This window comes from Macrobrachium rosenbergii, chromosome 10 (assembly GCF_040412425.1).
Source record: "Macrobrachium rosenbergii isolate ZJJX-2024 chromosome 10, ASM4041242v1, whole genome shotgun sequence".
Classification (NCBI taxonomy): Eukaryota; Metazoa; Arthropoda; class Malacostraca; order Decapoda; family Palaemonidae; genus Macrobrachium; species Macrobrachium rosenbergii.
The window spans coordinates 4931937-4956936 of NC_089750.1; the positions used below are offsets into that span (position 1 = coordinate 4931937).

The following is a 25000-nucleotide window of genomic DNA, read 5'->3' on the forward strand; positions in this document are numbered from 1 at the left end:
GATGCCCGTGGGGTGTGGCCCACAGGGTGGGTATCCCTCAGGGGAATGGATGGGGGGTACGTGGGCGTGGTCCACAGGGTGAGTATCCTCTGGGGAATGGATGGGGAGGGGAGGGTTGGCCCACAGGAGGGGGGAATGGATGGGGAGGGGGTTGGCCCCAGGGGGGAGTGGAGGGTACAAGGAAGAAGTTTTTAGATGAAGAGAGATAAGATTACGAATTTCTTAGTGAACCACTTCAACTTCCGCCCCGTCTGATCGCGGATAGAGTGACACTTTCCGTGTGGGGGTGGGGGGGATGGTTCTCTCTCTCTCTCTCTCTCTCTCTCTCTCTCTCTCTCTCTCTTATTTCTTTCTCGGTACCGTGGAATTCACTTGTCTCATCTTCATTAAACATTGCTTTGCTTTAATTTTGTCTTTACATCTCTCTCTCTCTCTCTCTCTCTCTCTCTCTCTCTCTCTCTCTCTCTCTCTCGTTACCGAGGAATTCACTTGGTCCCAAGTTCACAAAGCCTTGCTCTGCTTTAATTCTCTCTCTCTCTCTCTCTCTCTCTCTCTCTCTCTCTCTCTCTCACACAAAACCCTGCTTTGCCCTAATGTTGCTTTGAAGTGTCTCATTCTGACATATTCAATTTTTTTGACAACATAAATCAACAGTTTACCTTCAATACTTACTGTTGTTGCTTTTTTTAAATTCTACATCCCGTTCACTTATCATGGTCGGTAACTCTACAGACATTCTTTTTGATAAGAAAATTTAAAGCGCAGTTATACCAGTCTTGATGTTCTAGGTTTACTAAAACCTTCTGGGTCATACCATGTTTGCAAGGAAGTTACAATTCTCTACAATTCTCCCATACATTTTTGTTCAGCAATAATCCCCTTTCATTAAAAATATATCATTATCATTATTATTTAAAATTAAATCGTCGTTATTATCATCCGTAGTAACAGTAGCGAGACCAAGAGGAACAAATAAAAATAAAGATCAAGAAAAAGCAGAGTCGTTACTAAGGTAAACGAATTGAAGGACTTGAGAATCCACTCCGAATTTAGAGTGGTTTCCCTTGAAAATGACCCACGACATTTTCTTTATTGCGAACTCCCGCGCAATTGCGAACTCCCGCGCGTTCACGCTGTGGCGACCAGGAAGCGCCAAGCGTGAATACCTTGGTTGGGGGTACTCTTAACTGCTATGTGTGGGCATCGTGTCCTATTAGATCGGAAGTCGGGGTACTCTGTTAATCAGTACGGTGGCGTTTTCTATTTGATCGGTAGTTGGGGTATTCAGTGTTGATTCAGTATGGTGGCGTGTTCTATTGGCATAGTGTTCTATTAGATCGGAAGTTGGGGTATTCTGTTAATCAGTATGGTGGAGTGTTCTGTTGGCTTTATTCTATAAGGTCGTTTGATCATACGATGGAGTATTCTGATAGCTCGTATGATGGGGCCTGCTAACTCCCATGCTGTTTATTCCATAGGCCTATGTAATTACTTGTTCTATTAGCTCGTTGATAATGTGTTCTAGCGTCTAGTGTGATTTGGGTATTTTATTATCCAGTATGACAACTCATTTTTTCACACTTTTGCGAATGCCTGTCTGTTAACTCGTAAGACAAGACGCTGTGCATCCTTGACAGATAAGTATCAACGACAACAATTGCTCCATTTGTCAAAGCTGACTTCAACGTAACCCGGATATAGAATAGGAAGAAGAGTAAAAGGATATTGAGGAAAATGATTTTGGAAAAGAAAAAATCAGAGGAAACTAATTTTTTAAAAGTTAAGGGTGGATGGAAGTAGTTTAGAAACACAATGTACATGACTGGAAATTATGAAGAGTTAAATATTAAATAAACTTTTTTTTACGAAAACTTTGAAATAGAAAAAATTACCTAAAAATAAGTGAGGCCTTTCAGTAATCTTATGCAGAGAGGATCGAAGATGCACCACTTATAATTCACCATAATTCAAACCAGGACCCTTGAAAAATAAAACCACTCTTGCCTCGGATGCCGAACAAGGTCAAAGCACTAATTCGAGGCCAGTCAGTCAGTCAAGAATGTCTCGATAAAACAAAAAGGTCACGATGTTCAGTCAACCGGTACGAAATTATTGGCAAAACGAAAACATCTGATAAAAATCGGCACACCAGCAACCCACTGGACTGAGAGCACCTGGCAGCTAATCGACATATTATCAGGAGCGTCTCTTGAGCACAAAAGAAGAGAAAACGGAGTAAAAATAAAAATAAAAAAAGAGAAAAAGGAGAGTCTTCTTGAGGCCATATACAATGCGAGGGACTTGCCTCGTTGACTTACGCGCATTTTCCAATTAAGGTAAGTGTCAGTGGTGAGTAACAAGGTGTCTTTTCACGTCCAGAAATCGCTTTGTCACGGCTCATTTAGAAGATGGTGAGCAGATGATAGAGAAAGGAAAAGAGAGAGCGTGGGAGGGTTTACAGAGAGGCAAGGAGACAGAAAGGAAGAGAGAACTTGCGGATAGACAGGTAGATAGATGAGAAAGAGGAAGAATGATAGGTAGTGGTGGCGATATCGAGGTCGAAGAAAGAAAAAAAACAGAGGAAGATACACAGATATAGACAGACACACACAACTAACAACCAGATGAGATCTAGAAGAAAAACGGAATGTTTTGGCGGACAGAAAATGACAGACAGACAAATATACGCAAGGACAGGGAAGAAGGAACGAGACATCGACAGGAAAAGGAGATAGGGGTAAGAGATAAGAGAGAGTAAGAGATGAGAGACAGAGAGAGGCCTCCCGACCCGCCACTGCTGAAACTTTCGAATCCGCGGGGGCCTGCCGCTGCTCCACGGAGGACCTGAGACACTTAACCTCGTTAATATCCCTTTATAGGGCACACAAGAGCGGATTAAGGCACACGAGGAATTCCTCATTCACATGACTACGAGACGCGATGTGATTTACGGTTCATAATCGTCTCCGTAATATCCAAAACTGCGGAGGTTTCCGAAGGGATTTTAAACCTTGTGAGGATTTTCCACGTTGGGGGAGTAGAGTCTAGATGCTCGTAAGCTTAAGGATGAGGTTGTAATGATACATTAGAGGGTTTTTGTGGTCCAATGCCTTGCTATTTCTGACTTACTATCTCTGTTGCATATGGAAGAAATGTGGATAAACAAAATTTTAATTGGTACAGTTAGGCCTAAGGATTGGAGTGTAATATAAAATTTAGGCCATAGGCCAAACGCTAGGACATGTGAGGTCATTTAGCGCTGGTGTTAGGCCTAAGCCCTAACTTAAATTAGGTTCAGTTTCCGGTTGCTCGACCTCTTGTTCTCCCAAAATATCCGAAACCTTGACTAACCTTTTTTCTTGTATCACAGCGTGAGTAAGTCTTACCACAGTGACTGGCTTCCTGCAGTGGCTGGCCCAGCCAAAGGAAAGTATTGTCAATCAAACATTCTTTTTTGAACAACTTCTAGTGAGTACAGATCTTCCTTGGTATGCAATTGACTATTTTAACTATGCCCAAAGTTAAGTACTTCTTTAACTCGGAAATCAGTCTTGTAACTATGCCTAATGCAATCCCCTAGAGGCATTACTGAGGGTCTTTGTATATGGTACTAATCTATAGGCTGAATATTTTTCAGAAGGTATATTCACATGAGTTACATCAAAGACGGCTTTATTGAACATGATTATTGATTTCCTTATCCATTTCATGGAAGATAAATTACATACTTTGTGGAATAGTGAAAAATTAGCGTTTATGGAGAAAAAAATTTTTTTTTTTTTTGTACCCTATAACCGGTGTGTATGCCTAACCATTTAAAGTCACCTAAACTGTTTGCTGAATGATTCACATGTTCTGTTTTCGATTATTATTTCTGTCTAAACTCGCATACTAGTCGAATTCACCGAAATGAATCAAGTGTATGATTTTAAAATTCTCTCTCTCTCTCTCTCCACATTTCACACATTTTCTTAAATATTTCCCAAAAGCGTTACAGTTTTTTCCTCCATAAACATTGTAGGACCAGTCTGGTTACCTGTGTTAGTTCTACTTTGTCACCTTCTCTCTCTCTCTCTCTCTCTCTCTCTCTCTCTCTCTCTCTCTCTCTCTCTCCCCACACTTCTTTTCCCCCTCACCACACCATCATTACGGCCTTAGGCGACTCGGCTCGGATGGTACGCGGCTCGGGATTGGACAAGTTTAAAACTGAGTTATGTGATCGCTCATTGGTCCCGCGGGGCCGTACCGCCGCGCAGAAACAGCCCCTCAGAATTTTTCCCTCTCTCTTCTCTCTCTGTTTTTCCCTTCATCTCTCTCTCTCTCTCTCTCTCTCTCTCTCTCTCTCTCTCTCTCTCTCTCTCTAACAGCATCTCCTGCTGGAAAGTGCTACAAGCTAGTTTTTATAAGTAGTATCTCCTATTGTAAGCGATACTCGCTGGTTTTCAAATACGTAGGTTTCCAATAGACTTATGTACGTGTTTGTGTAACGAATCCAGTTTTTATGTACGTTTTTGTGTGTACGTAAACGTGAGTAACCTTTGTAATCTACGGGAACTCTCCCCTCTCACCTGGTACTATTTTCAAGGACCCCAAAATATGGGGTGACATACATCTATCGTTGCGTCGTATCCGGTAAAATAATGCTAACAGGTGTACTGTATTGCCAATCTCTTGGGAGAAGGGAAGCTCCTCTCTCTCTCTCTCTCTCTCTCTCTCTCTCTCTCTCTCTCTCTCTCTCTCTCTCATGTTCTTACTTCATGTACTCTAGTGATGCTTGTCTTTTTTTGACAAGTATTTTTTTATTTATTTTTGTACTCTGAATATTTTTTCCCGTTTCTAACACAAATAAATATTATATTAATTCAACCAAAGTTACAAAATAATAATATTATCTCGGTCAGAAATATAGGAAATTATTTTGATTAATCTTTTTTGGTAAATGCAGTTTTTAAAAGTCTCTAGTTGCCAACTCCATCGGCCTCACTTCAGATTGTACAGACCTATAAATATTACAGTTCACTGAGTGATTGACATCTAACTTGCGTTGCACTGCTGCTGTCGTTACGCTTATGATTTTCATTTCCAGTGGCATGAAAAAGTGTGACGTTCTCTCTCTCTCTCTCTCTCTCTCTCTCTCTCTCTCTCTCTCTCTCTCTCTCTCTGTCTCCACGTAATGGATTTTTTTCGATGAGTCGCGATACTGAACTATATGTGTAAATACATTTTAAGAGACGCGTTGATGTCATCAGTTTATTTCTTTTTACTTTTGCCCGTGAGGGTTGAGAGAGAGAGAGAGAGAGAGAGAGAGAGAGAGAGAGAGAGAGAGAGAGGTTTAGTGCGTGCGTATGACTGCGTCTAAGAAAAGAAGAGCATTGCCATATGATAGACCATTATTACTTTCCGTTCTGACATTTTTGTGACGTTCGATCAGTCCTGTCGTTCTGGTTCTCAGCGTCATTTATTGAGAGACTTCTTTGTCTTTTTTTTATTGAAAGATAATCATTTCTATTGTTTAGACAGATCTGTGATTTACATACATACGTAATAGCACTGATATTTGATATCTCTGGATATTTAGTACCATGTTATCAGAATACCTACAGTAAAGAGATTTTATGTCTGTATTATATATATATATATATTTTATGTCTGTATTATATATATATATATATATATATATATATATATATATATATATATATATATATATATATATATATATAACCCTCTACGTCTAGCATGCATTTTACTCCGTCCAACAAAGAGAGAGCTTTAGGGTCTGATCCCCAGGCAAGGATGGAGAGACATGGAAGAGTTCCTTTATGAAACTCATCCATACCTACTATAGCCACAACATCCAACAACTCTGAAGGCTTCATCATTATCGTGCCGTGGCAACCTATCGTTGAGAAATGGGACGAACTCTGGGTATAGGTCTACTAAAAAAAAATTCGTTGTCATTTCTCTTTTTTTATATTTACATTTTTTATTAATTTTTTTGAAATGTACATTCTAGGCCTTGTACGTAAGGGAGAAAGAAAGGCGTACATAAGGATCCCCTCTAACTGCTTAAAAGATACATTTTTAACAAAGAACAAGATTTTAAAAACTCAAGAATATGATGTATGATAAGTATCAGTTTACACGGCTCTCGAAACCACACGGAATTAACGAGAAGGGAAGTAATCTCATTTAGGAAGAAAACAAACTCTCCCTCTCCTCCCACCACCCCCCTGTTCCCAGGTCGGGGCCCTTCCTCTCCCTCCTCACCCACTGGGGAAAACTTCTGCCCACCCCCTCCTCCCCTCCTCCCCCTAACCAATCCCATCCAAACCCTTGCTCGTTCCCGTTGGACCAACCGAGTCCCCTCCTACCCACCCCACGAGCTATTAGAGAGGACACCCCCCCCTCAATCCCTCCCATATCTGTTGTCCCTCCCCCCCTTTCCCAAGGGTGGGGGTAATTTTCCGCCAGATATGGGGTTTCTCGTAATTTCACAAAAGGTTTCCTAATCCTTCAACTTGACCTATGCTTGATGTTATGGGAGAGGAAGTCTCTCTCTCTCTCTCTCTCTCTCTCTCTCTCTCTCTCTCTCTCTCTCTCTCTCTCTCAGGTTTGAAAGGAGTATCTACAAGAGGTACAGGATGCCTGTTGTCTTGCTTTACTCTGGAGCCACCTATATTAATAATATATATATATATATATATATATATATATATATATATATATATATATATATATATATAATATAATATATATATAAAGTATATATTTACATATATATACATGTATATATAAGTATAAATGTATATATAGATATTATATAAATATATTTATATACAATATAATATATAAATATATTTATATACAATATAATATATATATATATATATTATATATATATAATATATAGCTAGATATATATAATAGATCCTCGATAACTGCTTAAAAAAACACACACAAAAATCCAACGAACAAAAACATTTTTTTTTTCTTTATTTTTTTTTATTCTGGCCGTAATATCTCTAGCTTTTGCTAAGCGTAATGGTCCCCGAGGTACAATATTCGGGGCTAAGAGGTCCCGCCCAGAGGTGCCATAACGCATGGTCCCGAGATGAGATTATCATTATATGTGGCACCGGTGCCAAGGTGACAGCCGAGACCCCTTGTGAATCTGTTTATTCAGCGAGTGAGTGGATTTGGCGTTCCACATTAATCAACATTAGGTAATTTCCTTCCAGGTACTTTGAAAGGTAATTATGCATTCATTCGTTTTATTGAGGACGTGTTTATTCAGTGAATACTTTATTGTCATATTCTTTGTTCGTTAATGTACTTACATATGCGCTACTTGGTTTCATCATTAAATTTATTCTTCGTCAATATACGTGATCATGAATAGATTTAATTAATCATTAATGTATTCATTCAATCATTATAATATTACAATATTTCTTATACCGAATAGATATATATATATATATATATATATATATATATATATATATATATATATATATATATATATATATATATATATATATATGTAGAATCTACTGGTCACTTTTACCAGAATTACATTATATATATATATATATATATATATATATATATATATATATATATTTAATACATATATGTATACACAGATATACAGTTCTGTGTTTGCGTATTTTTGTTGATAAGTCAATTACAAAATGATTTTATAAACGCCCTTGTCATTAAACATATTCTATCGTTATCTACAATTTTGCTTGAATATTTCCATATTTATCGATATATTTAGCATATTTTCCCATGATCAACTTTTGTATTAATAATTATTGTACTCGTATTATCTGACGTCTGATTTCTCATTTTTTATTGCCCTTTTGTTTTGTCTCAAAAACAATGATTTCTGATTATCGGGGTAATGAGTTTTTTTTGTTTTGTTTTTTCAAACACAGCTCCCTCTGTTTATTTCCGTGTCTGTTTGTTTCCCTAGCTTTGAGTGATATGGAAATAGATTGTGTTTGTGATTATACAAGGTTTGATGTAAATCAGATATATCGATTTACTGATAAAAATATGACGAACAAAATCAAGAAAAATCTGCCATTATATACGAGTATATACCGAAAGAGTCCCCAAATAAGGCAAAATATTTCTGTCTGGTCAAGGGTGCAGAAGCATAAATATGGGGGAGAGAGAGAGAGAGAGAGAGAGAGAGAGAGAGAGAGAGAGAGAGAGAGAGAGAGAGAGAATGTTGATGGAAAACAAAGGGGATGCAAGATAAAAAATAGAAGAAGAGAGAGAGAGAGAGAGAGAAAATGTTGACGTAAAATAAAAATGGGGTACAACATAAAATACAGAGAGAGAGAGAGAGAGAGAGAGAGAGAGAGAGAGAGAGAGGGGGGGTGTGTGTGAGTGTGATGATGAGGCTAAGAATGATGAGATGCGACACTGAATGGGCGGACCAGTCACTACCTTTTCTTCTCTACTCTTCCTCTTCTTCGTCTTCTTCTTCTTCTTTTATTCTTTTTTTATATTCTTCTTGGGAATTAGCCCTATGGTATATCATTTCGGTCGTCGGTTGCCCTGTTCAATTTTGTTATTATTGTTATTACGGCTTCGGTTTTTGTAACTGCCGCTGTTATTCCTCTGCCTTAGTACTTAAAGTTACTATTTTTTTATTTCAATCTCTCTCTCTCTCTCTCTCAGCCAATCGTAACCTACCTCTATTGGTCTTAATCGCTTATTACATTTTCCACTCAGAAGCATTCTCCTTCCCCTACCCCCCTCTCTCTCTCTCTCTCTCTCTCTCTCTCTCTCTCTCTCTCTCAGCAAATCTTTACCTACCTCTATAATCATCTCATTCACTTATGACATTTTCCACTCGAAAACATCCCCCGACCCCTCACACCTCTCTCTCTCTCTCTCTCTCTCTCTCTCTCTCTCTCTCTCTCTCTCTCTCTCTCTCTCTCTCTCTCTCTCAAACACACACACACAATCTTTACCTACCTCTATTGGTCTTAATCGCTTATTACATTTTCCTATCAGAAGCATTCTCCTTCCCCTATTCCCCCTCTCTCTCTCTCTCTCTCTCTCTCTCTCTCTCTCTCTCTCTCTCTCTCTCAGCAAATCTTTACCTACCTCTATAATCATCTCATTCACTTATGACATTTTCCACTCGAAAACATCGCCCGACCCCTCACACCTTACTTTCTCTCTCTTTCTCTCTCTCTCTCTCTCGGTGTTTACCTTCCTCTATGCATCTTAATCGCTTATCTTATTACATTTTCCATTCAGAAACATCCCACTTCCACTCATTCACTTCCCCTTTCTCTCTCTCTCTCAGCCAATCTTTACCTACCTCTATTCATTTTAATCGCTTATTGCATTTCCACTCAGAAACGTCCTCCTTTCCAACGCCCCCACCTTTCTCTCTCTCTCTCTCTCTCTGTCAATCTTTACCTATCTCTATTCATCTTAATCACTTATTACATTTTCCACTTAGAAACGTCCTCCTTCCCCCACCGCTCTCTCTCTCTCTCTCTCTCTCTCTCTCTCTCTCTCTCTCTCTCTCTCTCTCTCTCTCTCTCTCAAACCAACAACCACACACACAATCTTTACCTCCCTCTATTGGTCTTAATCGCTTATTAAATTTTCCACTCAGAAACATCCTCCTTCCCCTACCCCTTCTCTTCTCTCTCTCTCTCTCTCTCTCTCTCTGTCTCTTCCCTCCCCACCCCACCCCGTATTTTTCAGGAGGACCCTTATCCATCTAAAACGTCGGTCTGGGCTGCTTTCTCCCGATGTCAGTCATCCTGCCATTTGCTTTTAATGAGACTCCAACAATCCGCCTTGAGAGATCTTGCAAGCTTGTTCGCTCCTAATCCATCAAGATCCTTTCAACCCCTTCCTCTTCCCCCACCCCCTTGCTCCCTATCCTCCCCTCCCTTCTCTATCTCTGGCTTCTCTTGTGTCCGCCATTCGTCCCTCTCTCCTATACCCACTCTTTGTTGGAAAGGAAAAAAGTGAAATCGTAAAGGACATGGGTTGACTTAATTTTTATTTCGGGGATTATATATGCTACGTTTTCTATGCCACTTCTGACTTTGCTGACCCTCTCTCTCTCTCTCTCTCTCTCTCTCTCTCTCTCATACATCCGCCATCCGTCTTTCTATCCACTTCTCTTCATCGAGAAGGAGAAAAGAAGAAAAATAAAATAAATTTTTGTGAATACGAATATTCTCATTTTTTAATTTCATTTTCATTCTCTTATCTTCTTTAGATAACCGTATGTTGTTCTTTATAAATACATTTCTTAGCGATTATTAATAATCCCTTCAACACAGCAGCTATTTTTCGTGGTCCGATCTCAAATTAAAACATAGACACCACAAAATAAAAAGATTGCCGATTCAACAGAAATGATAAGATTTCTCTCGTCCTTTCATAACCTCAAAGAAGAAGAAATATAGAACTGAAGATTTGTCACTTCATTTCAGTTATTTCAGATAACCTTTTCTTCCAGGGGATATATATATATTTTTTTCTCGTCATTATTAATTCTTATTTTCAATAATATCATACACGCACACACACACACACTATATATATATATATATATATATATATATATATATATATATATATATATATATATATATATATATATATATATATATATATATATTATATATATATATGTATATATTTATATGTATACTCTTTATATATATAATTTATATACTGTATATACTATGTGTATATATACAAGTATACATATATATACAATATATATTATACTGTATATGTATATATATATATATATATATATATATATATATATATATATATATATATAAATAATACATACATACATACATACATACATACACACTCATACTTTCAACTGTCAAATCGTGGAAGAACCTTACGTGCAGAAACCTTCCACAACGTTAGCCCCCCATACACCTAAAAGGCTTGGTTGCTTCAACGATGTCATTATAATGACACATGAGGAGACATCACTCAAGAATTCTCCCGCACTCAACACAACCTTTTGACAGCATGGGTCTTACGCTAAGGCCAGGACTTGTGATATTTTATGATAGGGCGTAGGTCAGACGTGGACCTCTGGACTCAACTAACTAATATATATATATATATATATATATATATATATATATATATATATATATATATATATATATATATATGTATATATATATATATATATATATATATATATATATATATATATATATATATATGTATATATAATATCAGTTCAGCATTAACTTTTGAAAATGGGGTTTTTCGCCTGATGAGCTTTAAAATAATCCACCCTTTTTCCCAGGAAAGGGGTGGGGTTGAACTATAATTTTTTTTTTTATGCGTACTGTTCTGTTCCTGATCGCAAATACTTCGTCTCATACAAAATTCAACTTTGTATCTTGAAATGTGAAGAAATTAGAGCAGGTTGAATTTCCAAAACTTTGATGGCTTATAACTCAAAAATTCTTGTGCCGAGAGGCCCTTCTGATGCTGAAAGCTTCTTAAGCACATATGTAGGAATTTTACTTTCTTCTCGCACAATCTCATCCCAAAATAATCAACGATAAGCCTAAAAAAAAAAAAAAAACTATTTAAAGCGACACACCCTACCGTAGAAAAAAAAAAACAGAAATTCTCTAAATGATCGTTACAAATCTTAGAGGTCACTTTCCCAAGTGACCTCATATGGCCTTAGGCGTATTTCGGGAGCTGCAACTGTTCGTTGCTTGCTTCAGAAAACAGAAACTGTTGTGAAATAAATGGGATACGATTTTGACCACTGGGCCTAGCAGTGAGGAAATTAGAACGAGGTCACTCACGCTGCTGACCTGATTCGGTCTGTGATACTAGGTCACTGAAACGCAATAATTATCTTCTTTTTTTATCAAGAAAGGAACATGATAAAAGTAACGGTATGAACTATGGTGGTTATATTGCAGGCTTATAAATTTCGTGCATCACTTTCCTTATTTTTACTATTATTATTTTTACTACTATTTCAGTATTATTATTGTCATTACATTTATTATGAATACTATTATTGCAACTTTTTGGAAATAACTGATTGGTGTTTTTATCCTTTTATCTCGTGTGTCTAAATTGAGAGTGGTGTAATGTCTCTACTTTGCATAAATAAAGGATATTATTATTATTATTATTATTATTATTATTATTATTATTATTATTATTATTAATTATTATTATTAACAATATTCCCACCTTGCTCTTTAGCAAAATAATGAAATTTTTTGGCTCGATGTGTGTAAATGCTGACGTTTAAAGTAATAATAATAATAATAATAATAATAATAATAATAATAATAATAATAATAATAATAATAATAATAATAATAATAATAATCCACAGTTGTATAAATAATTGTGCTCGAAAGTCTTTGTTTGATATTTTATATAAATAATACAATTTATTTATATAATTGTGGATTTTATGATATGACAGTTTGTCACGGCTTTGTGAATTCCTTAATAATAATAATAATAATAATAATAATAATAATAATAATAATAATAATAATAATAATAATAATAAGAATAATAATTGTGGAATTTTATCATACAGCAGTTTTTCACGACATTGTGAATTCCTTAGCAATAATAATAATAATAATAATAATAATAATAATAATAATAATGCTATTATGTTCATTCCTGGTGTAACGTAAATACAAGAAAAAAACGGAAAGTAAAAATAAAAACAAAAATGAGCCGTGGTTCTCGTGAAATTGGAAATAAACAGTTTTGTGCCGTAGGTCTAAATATCGGCATCGTATTCTACAGGCTTCGACAAACATTAAGGAAAAGAGCACTCCAACCCTTCTATTGGATTTCCACTTAATATCTTAGGCGTTGAAGTGCTCCTCCTCCTACTCCTCCAACCTGCTACCCTCATCTCTTTCTCTCTCTCTCTCTCTTCCTTGGCACTCGATAGGTGTGGCTGGATCCTCCCGAAAGGACCCCTGGGCTGGACTCCACCCGGCGAGTCACATTCAGAAAGGCGCGAAGACATTTTGGCTGACAAAGTGGGCCCGAACCTTGCTACGTGATCTCTCATGACTGCTTGTGTGTGTGTGTGTGTGTGTGTGTGTGTGTGTGTGTGTGTGTGTGTGTGTGTGTGTGTGTGTGTGTGTGTGTGTGTGTGTGTCTGTGTTTTGAGGCCTTTGTTTACTTTTCTTCTATGAAGCATCTTCGAGTTTTTAAACTGTTTAATTGAGGAACAATATAAAAAGTTTTAAAATTTATACGTTTGTTTAGTAGGTAATTATATGGTAATGTTTTTCATGAACCTCTGAATTGAAAAGACTGCAGTGATATCCAAAGTAAAACTAAAAACTTCAGTCATTGAAAATAAACATTTAGACTAAATACTCTTATCAAAATATTCTTTCTTCGTGACGAGGATATCAGAGTTACTGATCTAACCCTCATACAACAATTACTGCTCTGCAAACGTTTTCTTTGAAGTTATTTTGAATGGAAAGTAGTTTTGCCATAGTAGCCTCTTCGCCAATTTTTGTTCCATTCTTCCTTTTTTTCATGCCTGATCCATCAGATCTGGGCTAGACAAGGAACTTTGGCCTGCGTCCCACCGTTCTTTGAATTAAATAAGCAGTTAACTTTGAACGTAGTCCCATGCTGTCATTGGTTTAAAGATAAAACTGACTTGCAAACACGGTAACAACAGTGTGTTTGTCCTGGGATTTAATGTTTTGCTCTCTCTCTCTCTCTCTCTCTCTCTCTCTCTCTCTCTCTCTCTCTCTCTCTCTCTCTCTCTCTCGCCTGAATTGCAAATATTTTTTTTTGGAATAATCTCCCTGAACAAGACAAAACTGAATTCCTGTTTTTTTTTTTTTATTCCTGATGCGTATAACCTTCTCCCCATTCAGGCGGTTGATCTGTCTGTTTATCTGACTTTATTTTATTTATCTATTTTTTAAAAGGTCAAGTGGACGGCGAACCTTCGACCGTTATCTAGCCCGGGCTTATAAACCTATGCTAAACACCAAAATTCCTTAGAAATAAAGTCTGCAGGTTTTATCAACTAAACAGTACAGGTTTTTTTTTAACCAAAACAAGTTTAAGGCAAATCATTCAAACCACATCCTGTAATCTGCAATAGTATACAAATCAAGAAATAAACTTCGCAGCTTTCAAGATCAATAAAGTGTCCGATTTATTGTAAACAAGCGGGTTTTTACTCAAATACCGAGAGGCCAAGAATCTCCCAATGCAATAAACAAGCCGCCGAACAAACTCCCAATCTCTCAAGATCGCTGCTAGACAATTTCTAAGAAACAACCGGTTTAAACCGAACCGATAATCAGGCAATAGACCGAACTACGTACGTGAGCCATGCGAAATCAGATCCAGTATAATCCGGTACTCTGCAACCATTCTGAAAATGACGGCTTTATTGCAAGCAGATCTCATCGCTTGAGTCAAGGGGGTGAAATGTCAAGCAAGGCTTCAGAGAGGTACTCATGTCAAATAAAACACAACCCTGAATTATGCGCCAACGATGGAGGCTGATTGACGCCTTGTCTTGGGACGGGATATCATAGCATCGCGTTGGACTCCGCGGCGCCGCTCCTGTAAAACTGGGCTCACGTTAGATTGCTTGTATTTGAGACAGCTCTCTCTCTCTCTCTCTCTCTCTCTCTCTCTCTCTCTCTCTCTCTCTCACAGATGAAGAATAAGAAAACCAGATAAAGTAACTGGCAATAAATGATAAACGCGTGTTGGAAAGAGACAATGCAGAGTCAAAGATGGACAGCCGAAAGAGAGAGAACCTTTGTAAAGATCCGTTGAGAATGAATAAGCTTTTTGCACCTCCTTCTATATATTGTTGTGGCCGGAAGAACGCACAACAAGCATTTGAAAGACATTTACTGCGCCCCCGCCAACCTTGCAACAGCCCCTCCTCCCCTTCCCTTCCCCCTTCCAAAAAAGGACAGTCTTCGAAGGCAGAAGCCCAATTTCGCGAAGACATGTCTCTATTGATTGGGGGGAGAGAAGCGGCAATGTCACATAATAGCGGTAAAGGGAGTACGTTTCTCGCGTTACTCATACCATTGTTTCGCCACTGCCCACCTGATACCTGCCCCTAACCCCCTAAACCCCTCCTCCCCAGAACCTCCCCTTCTCCCTCCACTCGAAGCTCTTCTCAGGGTAGGCTCATAAATTCACCTCCTTTGCTTGATTGAGCTCCGTAACTGGGGACACGTAGGCTTATTGGTCTATCAGATCCTTGTATGCCGACCTAATTTATCTGTATCTTCTTACTATAGACATAAATTTAGACGTACATTTGCAGTTTGTAAATACAGACACCTGTATTTCTATCGGCCTTACGTAGGTACATAATGCATTATTGTATATGATTGATTTCAGTCTATCATAGTTCTGCTTTCATATTTTTGAAGCTGATTTGCACCCGGTGTTCTTAAGCGTAATGCTCTTAATAATGATGATTTTACATAGCCTTCGAAAAATAATTTTTCTTTTTACATATGGTTGTAAGTTTCCAGTATTATATCTAATGTATTGTGTTATTTTTATTCCAGATGTCTTACTTAATATTTTTTTATACAAAAGGTTGTAACTCGCTTTAGAAAACATTAAGTTTCCAATACATAAGTCTAATTTTTTTTATTTCTGTTCCAGATGTCTTACTTAATAGCTTTTTTTATACAAAATTTTGTTACTCGCCTTAGAAAAGAATAAGTTTCCAACATATAAGCCTAATCATTTCTTTAATTTTTCTTCCAGACGTCTTAGCGGGTGGCGAAGGTGCGCCAGCATGGACTTACACTGGACAACACGGTTAGTTTTTGGCGTTAGTTTATAAAGCAGCTAAACTAGTAATCTTTTGTAGTTTCTTCTTTGGAATTCTTTGAATTGTAGCCCAGCTATATATTAGTTCATGGCATAAGTGTGGCATCCATCAAACTAAATGTACAGTTTTGAAACACCTGGTAGACCTATGCAAGCTTCTAAATTTCTGTTGGTGATTAGCATAATTTGAGAAAATTTACCTATTCCATTGTTGGTGATTAGTATAATTTGAGAAAATTTACCTATTCCAGTGCTGGTGATTAGTATAATTTGAGAAAATTTACCTATTCCACTGTTGGTGATTAGTATAATTTGAGAAAATTTACCTATTCCATTTCTTATCCATCGAGTTGCAGAGTACTTAAGAAAATATCTGTTTTCCATAAGATGGGTATTTTGCAAAATCACTTTGTTTATTGTAGATTCTGGAAACATTTCCCTTTTTCAACGAATTTGTTGATTATTGCAAGAAAAAATCACTTTTATTTCAACAGAGTTGTTGAATATTCCCATAAAATTTACTTTTCCCCAAAAGAACTTGTTGAGTATTTATGTAAAATTCACTCTTCACCAACGAACCTGTTAAATATTTTAATAAAATTAATTTTTCCAGCGAAGTTGTTGAATATTCTCATATAATTCCCTTTTCACCGATGTTGTTGAATATTCTCATAAAAATCACTTTTCTTGAGTATCTTCACAATATTCACTTTCCTCCAACGAAATTATTGAATATTTTCATACAATCCAGTTTCCTCCAACGAAGTTCTTCAGTATTCTCATAAAATTTAATTGCCTCTAATGAAGTTGTTGAGTATTCTCATAAAATTCACTTTCCTACAAATAAGTTGTTGAATATTCTCATAAAATTTACTTTCCAACAAGAAGTTGTTGAATATTCTCAAAAAATTCACTTTCCTCCAATAAAGTTCTTGATTGATTGATTGATTGATTATGAAATTTAGGTCTTGAAGACCAAGCGCCGGAACCCATCAGGATTATTCAGCGCCGGAATAAAGTTCTTGAATATCCCAAGAAAATTCACTTCCCCATAAAGTTACCGAGTGCTCGTCTACCCTCATGAACGCTGAATGTAGTCGGGTGAACTTCTGTTGAATATTTTCTTTCCTCCCACAACAGGCCCCGTCAACTGGGGATCCATGTTCACGACGTGTGCTGGAAAGAGACAGTCCCCCATCAACATCGAAACTGGAAACGTCAAAACGGAATACTGGAAGCCTTTCACTCTCAAGAATTACGACCAGCCACCGACCAGCATGAGGGTCAAGAATAATGGGCATTCTGGTATGGATCATTTCCTATGGCAACAATTCTCTTTTTAATGTATTTAAATAACTATTTTACTTGGCTCACATCCGGGTAAAACCTACAATAATTCTTTAAAGTGGCCTTTGTCGACTTTCAGAGCAGTTTTAGCCAGAAAGAGTTGGCTAAACATAACACATCAGTACAGGACGTACCAGCTAAGGCGTAAAAGTCACAATTTTGACACATTAAAAGGAGTGAAAAACTGAAAAGAATGATGCAAGTTTAAGAAAATTAAATAGTTTTTCCATGGTATTCTTAACGTTCTTCTTCCTGCAGCTGTTGTAGAGATAGACGCCCCTGCAGCTCCTAGAGTCACCCAAGGAGGTCTCAAGGGTGAATACATCTTTGCCCAGTTCCACTTCCACTGGGGAGGCGACTCCAGCTTGGGCTCTGAGCACACCATCGATGGCGTCAGGTGAGATGTGACATCAGTCTGTCCTTTTAAAAGAAAGCAGCGCCTGATCTCGGTACCACTCTTGGCTGCCACTTGAGTAAGATTCGACTGGAGAGGACATCAAACATTTGCAGAGTTGACATTTTGTTTCGAGAAACCAGAGTTACATTTTTGTCTTGTTTCTTTCACTGCGAATGGAAAAGCTACATTTTGTCTTGTTTCTTGGTTGGTCGATGTAATGTAAAAGCTAGTTACATTTTTTCCTCTTTCTCCATTGTTACTAAAGTGTTCTACTGCAAATTTAAGAGTTACATTTTGTCCTATTTCATGTTAGTTGCTGAAGCCCTTCACCGTAAATGTGAAAGAGTAGCTACATTTTGTCATGTTTCTCCTTTGTTGCTGAAGGCCTTCACTTCAAATTTAAGTTATACATTTTGTCACGTTTCTCCTTTGTTACTGAAGTCTTTCACTGCAAATGGAAAAGCTAGAGTTGGGTTTTATGTTTACAGGTACCCCATGGAACTCCACATGGTCCACTACAAGGGCTCTTATGGAAGCTTGGCCAACGCTGTTGCCAAGGCCGACGGTTTGGCTGTACTGGGCGTCATGCTGGAGGTCTCTGAAACTGACAACCCTGCCCTCACTCCTCTTGTGTCCACTCTCACAAATATCACTGAATCAGGTGCGAGTCCGCATGACCTCTGTTGTATCAGTTCTAGATGTATTGAGAAACTTTGTAAAGTTAATTTTATAAGACAGAATGCCAAAATTGCAGCCGTTTTTAGATGCATTTTACTTATTTACAAATCTAAACTTAAGTCATACAACACTGTAGGCTGGAATAATCCAGTCTTTATATCCAGTCAGTTGTCCAGTGACACAGTACTAATTAGTCATGTGCTCATGAAGATCTAGTTTGTTTTTGTGTCTGATGACACAGTAAGTTCCCTTTGTTACTGCATCCTAGGCTGGCTGGGGCCTTATTGTCAGTCACTTGCTCAGCTATGCCTTAAAACCTAATCTTTTGAATTGCAAGCTACATTATTTCAGTGCCATATGACCTCATAAGTTCGTTAATTCAAGCCTCGAAGCTTAATTTTAGGGCTAATACATCGAAAAAAAAAAAGTTCTTTTGCATACGCATTTGTTACTATGTTTCAGAGCCACTGGGCCAATAAATTTACTGGTCTAAGATCAAAAACTTGGTGGTATGACCTGTCTGTTTAGGCTACTAGATTTTAGAGCCTCGTGGCTTATAAATTTATCTAGTTTAACTTTGGCACTTGACTGCATGGCATTGAAGCCTAGGCTGCTTAAGGCAAATAAGTTGCAACTCACACTCTAGTCCAGTGGTCTGGTATTTTTAAAGTACTACAGCACTACAAACAGGGCTAAAATTAAGGCCATACAAGGACACAAAGTTGATGCCACAAAGCACGTTTATCACAGACTGCTTCTGCCTTCTAAAAGTAATATTATTACCGAACCCACAAGCATAAGAGTCCCTTCACCGCAGGTATGTTCGCCAACGTAGCTGCCAGCTACCCACTCCGTGCCTTCTTGCCCAGCAACCTGGAGAAGTTCTACCGCTACGAGGGATCTCTCACCACCCCAACCTGCAACGAGGTTGTCACCTGGACAGTCTTCGCCAACGCCATCCCAGTCTCTGAGAAGCAGGTGAGTGGGTGTTCCGTCAGGCAGGTAATCACGTCGGGAGGTTTTCCTGGACAAGATTCAAAGGTTGAAGAAAGGTTACAATAGATGGTGAAAGAGGTGGAAGAGAGATCATGAGCTTTTTTCACTGTAACAATCATAATATAACAGTAATGATAGCAGTCACGATTTTCGTTTGAGGTAATAAACAACAGGGCTTTGAGTCATAGTACAGTAACAATAGAAGTATTTGTACTTACACTATTGAAAAAAAAGTAGTAATATCTCCTCTGTAACATTATTTAAAAAGTAGCCTCTTGAAAGAAGTTACGGTGAAAAAAGCAAGAATTTAGAGAAAAATAAAATCAGAGAATGCTGGAAAAGACAGCATAGTATCACCACCTCTGTCAGACCTGATGAAAACAAGAAATGAAAAATGTTAAAAACCCCAAAAACTTGTTGTATGTTGTTGAATTGAGCTGGTCTCTTGCCAGAACGGGCTCTTGCTCGAAAGAGCAACGCCAGACTTTACTTACTAGAGAATATACTTATGTTTTGGCTTTTCCACTGCACTGTTTTGGTGACAGTTTTGTTGCACAGCGTGTGGGTGAACATATTTTTTCCCTAAAATATTAGATATTAGGTCAATAATAGTTCTAAATAATAGTTGTGGTAGTTTGTCACTTTTTCCATGTTGTGTGCAAGGTGTTGGACAAATGCTTATTGTGTGTGTAGACGGGAAACAAGGTTCCTCTCATCTGTATTTTGTTCTCTAGAATTAGACCTAAAAGAGATATTACGTTTTTATCAAGGTTTCTCATCAAATGCTTTCAGAATTAAGTTGTTTCTTCAGGACCTAAGCGGCTTAGAATTGTGTTAACGGTGGCGGATTTTTGTTTCTTACAACGTATTTGTTTCTGTGTTGTGTTCTTGTTTCGTTTCCTTGTATTTTTGTGCGGTTGTCACGGAAGCCATTACCGACACGACGTCACTAATTCTACACATTTTCTTCAGTTTTTAACTTGTCTTCGCGACAGCATTAACTGCTTTTGTGTTTCGAGTAACAATAAACCAATAAGATTGCTAAAAAAAAAAAAAAAAACCGGGCTTATAAAGTAAGACGACGCTTTAACTGAAGTTTAATACTGCAAGTCGCGCCAGGAAAATTAATACTTCGCTTGTGTGGTGACCGTTGTGTACGAAATCGCCAAAAAATACAAATCTGTTCTCAAAATCGTAGTGCCTTAGATTGAAAGACGACTATAGCGATTTAGTAAACGGTGGCAGCTAAAAAAATAAAAAAAAAAAATTAAATAAATTAGCGAACAACAGCAAAAAACTGACTGAAAACAAGATCTCTGGACACGTCAGAAAAAAAAGAATAAAAAGTTTCGACGGACCTGCGGGGAAGGAACTTGACACTACCAGGAGGGGAAAGAAAACTTTTTACATACATGGGTAAGTAAGAGAAAAAATAAAAGGTAATCACTTACTGAATGTTTATGCTATGACAACTAGGACAAACCTCCCCTCCACCCCCCAACCACCAACCTATTACCCTTAACTTAACCCTGTGACTTTGGCAGAGGCTCCTGACTTTAAAGTTTATTGAAAAATGTCCTGGTCTTCAAAGGGTGCCTTGTTAGTCGAAAAACCCTCAGGTCCTTAACGATATCCTGTGTGGGGGATAGTGTTTCCTGGTCTCAAAGGATGATTGGGGATGCCCTGGTACTCCTCCCATCCCAAATAAATGGGTGTCCGGTGACCTGAACACCCTCTGAGTCACTGACCAGGTCTCATGGCTAGGACAGTGTTTCCTGGTCTCAGAAGTTGTGCAACTTCTTAGTCCACAAACAACACCAATTTTTTACCCCAAAACCCTTATAAGAAGGACAGTTTTTCCTGATGTTAACAGGCTTCTTTGCATGACCCGTCCAGGTCATCAAGAAAAGTCATTTTTTGACCCAAACACCCCCATTACCCTTAATCAGACCTGAAGGGTAGAACAGTGTTCCCTGATCTTGAACAAGGCAATGACACGCCCTATTCCTCAGAGGTGTACTTAATAAGATGTCTTTTTTTAATTTGTTATCAAAGACCCAGCCTTGGAGAGTAAGATGGTGCATCAAAGAAATGCCCAGTGGTCTGAACTAAGGTTTGGAGCCGCAGCCAACGACGAAAGACACGAAATACTAATACCCTGCAGTGACCCATACGTACCCAACTAACGCAAATCGCGCCTTTATGTACTGCCACTTACCAATAACTGACCCAAATGCAAGATATATTTTGATCTCAACTGTTGTTTTTGCATGCTCTGCATGGCTGCCCCTTGCATGGTACTAGCTATATTTTTATCTTTTTTTTTTATTTTCTTATCTGGCTTGTGTTCCTTTTCTTGCTACTTTTGACCAGTAGCATTTTCCCCAACGGTAGATTAGATCCACTGCTTTATTTATTTCCTGTTAATTTATTTTTGTAAAATTTTAGCTTCCAGTACATTCATATATTTCATGGAATACAGTCACCTAAATAGTGGTTTTAAAACTTTCATTGTCTTGAGAAATGTAATCTGCAGTTTTTTTTAGCTGTCTGTAGCTGTTACAAGAGTCAGCTAGTTAATGTTATATCCAAATATAATCCTATATAATTTTTTGAAGACTTAATACATTGCAAAAGTGAAATGAGTGATCCTATAATATGTATATATAATTTGTATATATATAAACCATAATTTGTATATATAAACTAGCTAAGCAAGTAGAGATATAAGCCCAGCTTTTTAATTGTCCATAACTTGGTATCTTATTTATTTTTATTTATTTTTACATTCTTACCTATTCCCTTTACTTACAGAACTTCCCTACCTTTCGTCACATACATACAGACATGCATACATACAGATATACCATACATACACATACATTTGTGTGCGCTCAAATCAACTTGAGGAATAGTACATACTATATATAATTATATATATATATATATATATATATATATATATATATATATATATATATATATTCCTTAAGTTGATCTGTGCATACACAATATATATATATATTATATATTATACATACATATATAATCATAATCTGTACACATGCATGAATATTTTTTTCACATGCATCGTGACATTTTTTATATTCGTAAATGTTAAGCAAGTCACAAATGCCTTTTAATATCCAGTTCCAGTTCTCTCCACCACAGGAATAACATGCACCCAAGGGGAATTATAACAAATAAGTACCTCTTCACCAGAGGGACTCGAACCACTGCCTAGTTCAGAAACAACGATGTACAGTTACTCTGACCACTGAATCACTTGATGGCTCAGTGGTCGAAGTCACTGTATGTAATTCTTTCTAAACCCAGGTAGCAGTTCGAATCCCACTGGTGACGAGGCACTTATAAGGATTCCACAATAAGCTGTAGGTCCCGTTGCTAGGTAACCAATTGGTTCTTAGCCACGTAAAATAAATCTAATCCTTCCGGCCAGCCCTAGGAGAGCTGTTAATCAGCTCAGTGGTCTGGTTAGACTAAGGTATACTTAACTTAGTTATAACTTCCCCTTGGGTGTAAGTTATTCCCGTGGTATAGTGAACAGGATATTAAAAAATATTTACGTTTTAATATTTAGGAATGCATGAACATGAGCAAACACGAACATCCTTATACATAACTATCTATCACCAACCCAAGATATATGACATATGATCAAAGCTGTGAAATACATGAAAAAAAAACTAATCAAAAGAGCTTTTAGATCTATGACAGGTTAAACAATACTCAGTTATTTCCTGCTATTTCAGCTGCTTGACTTCAGAAGCCTCCACGATGACGAACTGGACACACTCATCAACAACTACCGCCCAGTACAGCCTCTGGGAAACCGCAAGCTCTACGCCAGGAACAGATACACTCCCAGAAGAGTCATTGCTTGCACTAATAACTAAGGATTTTCGGCCTTACGGTTCAAATATATATATATATATATATATATATATATATATATATATATATATATATATATATATATATATATATATATATATGAGTAGTGTAAACTTAGATCGAATATTTTGTGTTTACAACTGTCGAGTTTCTTTCAAAAATTATTATATATATATATATATATATATATATATATATATATATATATATATATATATATATATATATATATATATATATATATATATATATATAGTAGTGTAGCTGAACCGTAGATTGGATACTTTGTGGTTCCATTTCGAAAAATCAAACAAGTTTTTTTTTTTTTTTTTTTTTTTGGTATGTACAACTGTAGAGTTTCATTCAGAACAATTTTTTTGTTTTTGTTTAATTCATAGAGTTTTGTTTCAAATGCTCACTTCTCATATCTTGATTTTCTTAAGTTTAATATTCTTCCAGATTCTGACCCTTGTAACCGATATATTTTTATTATAACTTCCGTCTATATATTTACGGTTTTCGAATTTCTCAATCTCTATTTTGTTCTTTCTTCAGCTGGCGTCTTTTACTCATCATCTCATCATCATCATCATCATTACAATCTTCACCATCATCATCATCATCACCACCATTATCTTCATCACCATCATCATCATCCTCATCATAGTCATCAATCTGATATTTTTTCATCAAGCCTTCTGTTAACTTCTTCCTCTCTCGTTTATTTCATTTTATCTTCTCATTAATCTTATCTTCTTCTGTTTATCATCTCACTATCTTTCTCGCCCCGTTTTTCATTATCTTTTCATTATCTCTGTCGCTATCTCTTTCCTCATCATCCTTTCTAGACTCGTTTTCATTATATCTGTCACAGTCTCTTGTCTCATCATCCTTTCTTCTTCTTCTTCTTCTTCTTCTTCTTCTTCTTCTTCTTCTTCTGAATTAGCGACCCAATACAAGGAAGGAACAAAACAAAAAAAAAAAAAAAAAATTATTTAAAGTGTCAACCAACATTCCCAAAGTGTCAAAGAAAAAAACACACACGCATTTGTAATCCACATTGCAAGAAAAACCTGCAATGCTGATCGCTACCATAGATTTTAAGTCCAAGCTCAGAGAAACCATCCATGTTTTTTTTTGTCAACTTTTTTCTTTGTCGGAAATAAATGTTTTTTTTTTTTTAATGTGAATATGTAAAATCCTGTCATGTTCGATATGAATGTTTATGTTCGGAAATGCCAATGTTTAATCGTGTCATCTTTTATGTATTATGAATTTTTTTGTTCGAAATAGTGATGTTTAATCAAGTAATGTTTATTTGATAAATATATATCTCATAAAATATGCTAACTTTCCCACGTTTATATAAGGAAATTACGATATTTTATCTCTTTTGACTCCTTGAATATATGTATTGTATTAATCCTGTTGTTAGAATAAAGGAGTTTTATATACTTTAATGATAAATATGTTAAAACAGGTTAACAAAAAATAGAGGTTAAATATCCAACGGCACATTAACATGACCAAGTTGGCCTAACTTCTGAAAACTAACATTTAACACTAACTTTTTTCCTCTTTTATTAATGAAAAATAATCAACATAGAACCTGCAATCTCCAAAATTAAACCAACACACAAACACACGCGTCTCCTCACTACAAAGAACGGTGAAACAAATGCAGAGAAAAATAAACAAACAGCGAAGTTAAATAAACAACAGCGAAGTTAAATAAACAAACAGCGAAGTTAAATAAACAATCAGAGAAGTTAA

The 25000-nt window shown here is 36.8% G+C and overlaps 1 protein-coding gene across 1 annotated transcript in view; it reads left to right on the forward strand.

The window, feature by feature from the left end:
- LOC136842443 (carbonic anhydrase 2-like) overlaps positions 1 to 25000 on the forward strand; it is a 312927-nt gene that overhangs the window by 279352 nt on the left and 8575 nt on the right. Inside the window, exons 2-6 of the mRNA XM_067109786.1 lie at positions 15829 to 15882; positions 17035 to 17199; positions 17500 to 17638; positions 18127 to 18299; positions 19134 to 19294. Of these exons, the coding sequence (XP_066965887.1) occupies positions 15829 to 15882; positions 17035 to 17199; positions 17500 to 17638; positions 18127 to 18299; positions 19134 to 19294 (692 nt within the window). The remainder of the gene's footprint in view (positions 1 to 15828; positions 15883 to 17034; positions 17200 to 17499; positions 17639 to 18126; positions 18300 to 19133; positions 19295 to 25000) is intronic.